Source organism: Dipteris shenzhenensis, chromosome 28 (genome assembly GCF_047967505.1).
Source record: "Dipteris shenzhenensis isolate YYH24624 ecotype China chromosome 28, Dip_SZ_1.0, whole genome shotgun sequence".
Taxonomy (NCBI): Eukaryota; Viridiplantae; Streptophyta; class Polypodiopsida; order Gleicheniales; family Dipteridaceae; genus Dipteris; species Dipteris shenzhenensis.
In genome coordinates, this window is record NC_141623.1 from 47728011 (window position 1) to 47735764 (window position 7754).

Consider the following 7754-nt stretch of genomic DNA (forward strand, 5'->3'; position numbering starts at 1 on the left):
GATACTCAATACACATAGACGAAGCATAATGTGAAATCAATGGGTTGTGATACATGTTTGGGAGGCAAATAGGCCAAATCAGAATGGGTGTGGTATCGCTTCAAACGAGTGGCATATATTTTTCATAATAGTCATGAACAATGTGATGATTATTTATTTCTAATAGTTCTAGTTTACATAGCTATGTGCAAGATGAAAATAATACATCCTATGTGAAGGGCCGTATTTAAAGCATAATTTTTTGTTAGATAGTGGTACCCTTCTTATGCTTTTGAGCACTAAGTATAAGAACGGCTGCCACTAAAGAAGTGAGTGTTGAATATGCAGTGAATATGATCACCCGGCCGTGCTTGGTTCCGAATGTTGCAACATCGAGATATGCATCGATCGAATGGTACGTGGAAATGTAGGCGTCCTTGCCCATGATGGAGTAGAGGATTCGAACAGGCATCAACGCCCATTGATATGCAAAGGGTAACCAATGAGTGAAGCCCATGGCATCAAACGTAGCATCCAAGAACCAATCACTATGAACTGATGCTACTACACCATCCACGATGATAGTGCCACCCATGGTCAAAGGGTTGTATAAGCCGTGCCTCCTTGTTGTAGAGACCTCCGCATATGCATGCACAGGAGGAGCATTTAGATTTTAGGCTACGCAAAGACTGATCACACCTTGCATAAATGTGCTCATTACAATGAATGGCCTACAGGGTTCTAAGAGAGAAGTGTACCTTTGACCACATAAGGAAAGACTTTCTCCTTTGAAATGTGAACATGTTCTTGACTCGTGGCCCACACAATGTCCCCGATCTCAATATCTTGGGCACGCTTATAAACTATATTGCCATTCTTATGAGATACAAGTATGAAATGAAGGCCGGTGAGTCGAATGGTGTTGGAATGTGAAGCTGAATGTTCGATGGGCTCCGCAATGATGGCAATAAAGATGGCAGTGACATTGGCATCCTTGTGGCCGAAAGCATAGACATCTTGGTAGCTAATGATCCCGTTGTCACCCCATACAACTATCTGTTGCATCCAGAGAAATGGGTGGGATCAGTAGTATGCTGGAAAATGCTGAGTGTTATGATAGGTAGTTGAGCAATGAGGACACAGTGGTGGTGGTGCATGTAGGCATGCAACGGAGATTATTAAAGGCATTCGAAGACGATGCACACCTGATCACCAAGCTGGAGCTCGGACATACGTTTGGAGGTGCCGCGATGGGTTTCGACCGTGGCATCACCTACACACACATGAATTCGAAGAGAAGGTGAGCATGCGCGTGGCGGAGAATGCAAGCATTCCTGTGGTGGTCGATTCCTAGCTTTACTTTTAATACGACCGGTGCTAATTCACCTGGGAAGCAGTTGCTGATACATCCACCGAAAGCACCGAGGGCGGCATACACTCCCAGCACGCCAACAACACAAAATGGTGCTAAGGGACCGAGGGATAGGCACTCAGCAACACCAAAGGGAGCCAGGGTTGGAGTGCATTCTAGAGGCACCGATCCAAATTTCACTGGGAAGATTGCTTAACCTGGTTCTGGAATTCCACTGGCAATTGTTGCATTCCTTGCACACGAAGTCTAAACTAGAAGAGGTGAAGCTATGCCAAGCTGATTCATGCCCAGTTCCAACAGTCCCTCTGACTGACATGAGAATTCCGGTTATATCCGCAAAGGCACAAGGGCGGTGAAGCTATGACAAGCTGATTCATGCCCAGTTCCAACAGTCCCTCTGACCGACATGAGAATTCCAGTTATATCCGCAAAGGCAAAAGGGCGGGCTTTCTCTCTCTCTCTCTCTCTCTCCCTCTCCCTCTCTCTCCCTCTCTCTCTCCCTCTCTCTCTCTCTCTCTCTCTCTCTCTCTCTCCTACCCTTGTATTTTGAAAGGATTACAATTAAGAGATCAAATATCCCCTTTGCACAGGCAAGATTTGAATCAGGAAATCACAATGGGAGAATGGCACTGGTGCTATTCCCCCTTTGCAAAGCCAAAGTTTTGAATTGGGACATTGCAATGGGAGAATGGAAGTGGAGCAAATTTAAAAAAATTTAGCTTTGTAAAATGGGGAGATTGGAGGATGGCAGTAGTGCCATTCTCCCATTGCAATGCCAGAACTTGAGACCATAGACTCTGTGTGTGTGTGTGTGTGTGTGTGTGTGTGTGTGTGTGTGTGTGTGTGTGTGTGTGTGTGTGTGTGTGTGTGTGTGTGTGTGTGTGTGTGTGTGTGTGTGTGTGTGTGAACGTGGTATTCATTTGAAACCATACACTATTTTACTTCCATTTATTCATATATGTGGTAAAGTTGATCGATATCACTTTATGAAACCTAGCTCGTTATGTGAGTTTATTCACGTTAGTTTGGTTATGCTAGGTTGGTTAAGTTACAAATTTTTATGTTAGAGTATGTTTTTCTTGATCAAGGTCCAAGTAATGTAAAATTTTGCTTTTCGTATATCTCGCCGTCCTTGCTGCCTTGACTCAAGAGGTAAACTTACCGCCCAATACAATATTCTCCTGTACATTTCGTTGCGCTCTCTCTCTCTCTCTCTCTCTCTCTCTCTCTCTCTCTGGCTTTGACCTCAGCTCAGACGTGCCCCTCTGTAGGCTGAAGTGCCCTTAACTTGGCAGCTTGAATGCTTATGATGTTTTCACACTAGAGCTGCCTAAGTCCCTCTATGGTGCATTGAATGCATCTGTGCCATGGGTTGGATGGGGCAGGCAATCTTGCCCATCCATGATGTGTGGGTGGTGCCCATGGTGCGCCTGTGAGAGTAACTCCTTTTGAATAAAGGTGCACTTGAATTATGTCCTTAATCTACTTGATCTAGATGCTTAATGTTTTAGAATTATCATCCTTAACCCCTAGCCCATCAATTTCTTAAGAAGCACTCTTTAAGGAAATCATCCTTCTATGTTCACCTTCTCAAGCACTTCTCATTCTCTCTCTACTATGCCAAAGTAACTAATGAACTATGATTTTAATAGGTTACATTAAAAAAAAGTGCATAGGTAGGATATATTAAACGTGTTAAATTTGTTTTTTAACGAAATGCAAAAGGTTAAACTAATGAAGGTAAAAATTTGAAAAACCCTAGTACCTTCTCTTTCATTTCGCTCGTTGCCCTATGTTGATCGCCTCGCATGCCGTGCTACTGTGGATCTCCTCGTGCGCGTAGATTCCTCAAGCTATTAGCTTTTCCTCACAATCTCCTCAAGTGCAGCTTTTCCTCAATCGTAGATTCCTCGTGCGCGTAGCTTTTCCTCAAGCGTAGCTTTTCCTCAAGGCTCTCACAAATCCTCTTTTAAGCTTACACGTATGCATTCCCAGGATTCAAAAGGTTTTTATTCACAAGGTAGATCTCAAGCTTCTGCTTCAGTGATGGAATCAGAGAAGCATAGACTCAAGGAGCGCTTCATTCATGGACGCCTCCTTAAAGAATAGAAAATCAGCCGCCTTCCATTCCAATCGCTACAGTAATCGGCGCTTCGTTCGTAGTAGCGAGTCTTGGATCAAGTGCATCGAGCAGTCTAAGTCCGTCATGGGTATATCTCTCCTCTCTTTCTTTCAACCCTCCTATTATCTTGTTACGTCGATGGTGGAGGAGGAAGCCAAATTACAAGAAAGAAACCAAAAAATCCGAAAATTAAAGAGGAAGCTATCGAACTGATTGAGCGTCAATTGTGTTGTTTCCTTCCAGCTCCATCAACTACGACCATCAAGCTTCGTGCGACCTCCTCGATTCTGCCCCTGCCTCAAGACTCTCCGTGCGAGCTGTGGTGAGTAAAACTCTGAGACTCTGAGACTCCTCTCCAATTTGTTTGGAATGAATAGAAAGTGAATGAGGGAAAGGCATCAATTGAAATGAGAGAAAAGGTCTTGATTTGTCTGAAATGTAGATTTGAAAGTTAAAAGTGATAGTTTGAAACTACTAAATAATTCAAATTTTGAAATATAGCTCTTCCCGCCATTGTTCCCTTTTGAATTTTGGTTATATAGAGTGGCACTTATGCCATTCTCTCCAATATTAAATTTAAATTCAAATTCATATTGATATTTTTAATTTCAATTTGTATTTCAAATTGAAATTATTCTTTTGAAATTGTATTTCAAAACCTAAACTCTAGTTTTCAAATTTTGATTTCAAGTTAAACTTCAATCTCAATTTTGATTTTCATGATTGAATGGCAAATTTAGACATTGAAATTCTAATTTTAAATGGAGAATGGCACCAGTGCCATTCTCCAAGACCTCATAAGAAGTCCGTGAGAGTGGCACTAGTGCCAATATCCCTTGAGATAAATAAAATTTTGAAATATAGCTCTTCCCGCCATTGTTCCCTTTTGAATTTTGGATATATAGAGTGGCACATATGCCATTCTCTCCAATATTAAATTCAAATTCAAATTCAAATTATTATGTTTGAAATTGTATTTCAAAACCAAAATTCTAGTTTTCAAATTTTAATTTCAAGTTAAACTTTAATCTCAATTTTGATTTTCATGATTGAATGGCAAATTTAGATATTGAAATTCTAATTTTAAATGGAGAATGGCACCAGTGCCATTCTCCAAGACCTCATAAGAAGTCCTTGAGAGTGACACTAGTGCCAATATCCCTTGAGATAAATTGAAAGACTTGCAACACTAGTCAAGATTTATGTGTAAGATTTGGTACCAAAATAAAAATATCAATGATACACTACCAATAAAATCAATGGAATGCCAATCTACATGTTGAGTTTGTGCAGATTTCCACTGGGATCTACATAATGGAACTTAGATCCCGAAACTCACATGTGTATTGGAACCTGGCACCATTCTCCTATGATCACTGGAATACCCCTCCTATAATATTATGGTAAACAACTGTACCAAGGGCTCAGAGGGTTCACCTCAAAAACTTTTAGTGTACCACGTGCATTCAAAAGGAGGGGTATTTTAATTTAACTTTTTGGAAAATTTCAACAGGTTTACAATAACAAGAGGGGTTTTTTAATTCAACTTTAGAAAAAAATCACTTAGTTCATAAGTAAAGAGGGATGTTTTTATAGGGGGGAGAATTTTAGTTGAGGGGGTTTTTAAATACTCCTTGAACGCACGTGATACATAGTGTTTCTAAGTAGTGCACCCCCCGAGACCAAGGGAGAATGGTAGTGGTGCCAATCTCTTATTGGGCCCTAGAAAATGGCACTGAGAAGCCTAAACTCACATGCCATTCTTCTATGTTCCACCGGTGGAGAATGGCAGTGGTGCCATTCTCTAAAACATGCACAAGGAATCCTAAACTCACATGTGCATTAACACTTTTTCCATTATCCTACTGCAGCCAATAAAATTAGTGGAATGTCAATCTATAGGTTTAGTTTGTCTAGATTACCACTAGTGGAGAATGGCAGTGATGCCAATCTCATGCAGGCACCTACATAATGACACTAAGATCAACAAACTCACATGTGGATTGGAATCGAACACCATTCTCCTATGATCACTGGAATACCCCACCTAGAATAGTAGGGAAAACATTTGTACAAGTGGAGAATGGCAGGGTGCCAATCTATTATTAGGCCCTAGAAAATGGCATTGAGAAGCCTAAACTCACATGTGCATGCTTCTCAATGCCATTTTCTAGGGCCTAATAAGAGAGCCTAATAAGAGATTGGCACCACTGGAGAATGGATTTGTGTCAATCTTTGTGGAGAATGCCACCAGTGGAGAATGGCAGTGGTGCCAATCTCATACCAAGACCTTAAAAATGGCACAAGGAATCCTAAACTCACATGTGCATTGGCACTTTTGCCATTATACTACTGCACCTAATAAAATTTGTGGAATGTCAATCTCCAAGTTTAGTTTATCTAGACTGCCACCAGTGGAGAATTGAACTCATGCCAATCACATGCAGGCAACTACATAATGACACTGAGATCCTCAGACTCACATGTGGATTGGAATCGGGCACCATTCTCCTATGATCCTTGGAATACCCCTCCTAGAATATTAGGGTAGACATTTGTACCAGCGGAGAATGGCAGTGGTCCCAATCTCTTATTAGGCCCTAGAAAATGGCACTGTGAAGCCTAAACTCACATGTGCAGCCAATAAAATTAGTGGAATGTCAATCTATAGGTTTAGTTTGTCTAGATTACCACTAGTGGAGAAGCCTAAACTTGTTGAGAGTTCACGCTCAACATCATGTGATCATGTGTGCATAGCACCATCACGTGATCATATGTGCATAGCACTAACCTTATAGAGTGCTATAAAGGAAAGGGTTCGATCCCCTAACCCTAACCCTAAAAGGGTTTGTATATATCCTATTTTTTTAACTAATTCTAGTGTACAGTTAGTCATTTTGTGGTGTGCTCTCTAGCTGTGCCCTCTCTCCTCATCTCCACTCTTCTCCTCTCCCCTCTTCATATTTTGTCATGGTATCAGAGCTCCCTTGTCTTCCGTTGAGACATTGTGATCCTTGAGAGTGTGAGAGTGATTGAGAGATCGAGAGTTCTCTTGAGTGTTCTCCGTGAGAGTCCACTTCCGGTAAGAGACCACCTTTCATTTCTTTGATAGAAATTTCCGTTCAATGAGAGAGATTTCCGTCTATGTGAGATTGAGTGATTCCTTGTATTGTTCTTCGATTTCACTTGAGGGAGAGAGACCCTTTGTGAGAAAGATAGGGAGAGTTCTTCATAATCCATTGAGAGAAATAGAGGAGGTAGATTGAGGGCTCCTCGGCCTTGTCCTTCCACTCAGACATCGTCTTCATACGGTCTTCAAGGCCTCTCAAGGAGACTTCTACATCAAGCTCTTCTAAGGGATCCTGGCTCTCGGCTCCCGGCTCCTTCAACAGCCTCATAGCTGGCTCTAGTATTCCGACTCTTGACGACCCAACTCTTAGTAGCACAAGTAGCACTACAGCCACGACCATTTGCAACTCTCAGATCCCAGCTTCAGCCAAGCCAAGCGCATGCAAGCTCTCGTGAGCTCCTAACCGCCACCAACGACCTGAGGCTTCAAGCAGCGAAGACCTTCTGCCTAGCTTCTCCAAAGAGTCAGCACCGCTTCTCCACAGCTTCTTTGTACAACTGATGGGCGACCACAGCGAGACAGCAAACGTAACGTAGTTGCTCCACCGACAGACTCTACTCCTCGCAAGCACAAAAGCTCTCCCGCCAGCGGCTCCTATGCAACACTCCAGCAAATAGCGCGCAAAGACTCCAACGCAGCGCCAACGAGCCCCTCGTAAGCCATCTGTAGCCTCCTACGAGAAGGCTGCGCCAAGCTTCTGACAACTCCAAGCGCCAACGAGCCTCCAGCCAAGTGCAGCAACCAAGCCTCCAACAAACACTAGCACAAACTTCATCGACGAAACCGCAGACGGCTCCTGTACCAATTGCGCCTCAGCCAGGTCTAAAGCCGACTCCAAGCACACACGTCAAACAGCCCTCCAAGCCTCTTCGTCGACCCAATCTATGAGCAGCGCCTCTGACGAAATGGCCTCCCAAGCAAGGATAGCGTGGCTCCATCGATGAGCAGTCCAATGGAGACGACGGGCCTTGCTCAACGAGTTCCGCCTCCATAGCCCACGACTCGACGGAATTTTTTAAACAGATGGAATCTTCGATAGATTCCGGTAGTGGTAGATTTTGATCTCCACGAAGGAGACACGTGGAGGATAGCTTATCATCAGGTCAAGGCCACCACATCCAAAGGTTTGATCACAGTTGTGACATGTGGCA

General features: G+C 43.0%; 1 protein-coding gene across 1 annotated transcript; it reads right to left on the reverse strand.

The window, feature by feature from the left end:
* Positions 1-244: 244 nt before the first annotated feature.
* Positions 245-6871, reverse strand: LOC147883645 (uncharacterized). Its single transcript, XM_087399548.1, has 5 exons — positions 6784-6871; positions 1366-1506; positions 1185-1252; positions 805-1035; positions 245-616 (listed from the first exon to the last, which is right to left on the reverse strand). Exons 1-5 carry the CDS (start codon positions 6869-6871, stop codon positions 245-247), a joined length of 900 nt encoding a protein of 299 aa, XP_087255674.1.
* Positions 6872-7754: the final 883 nt, after the last annotated feature.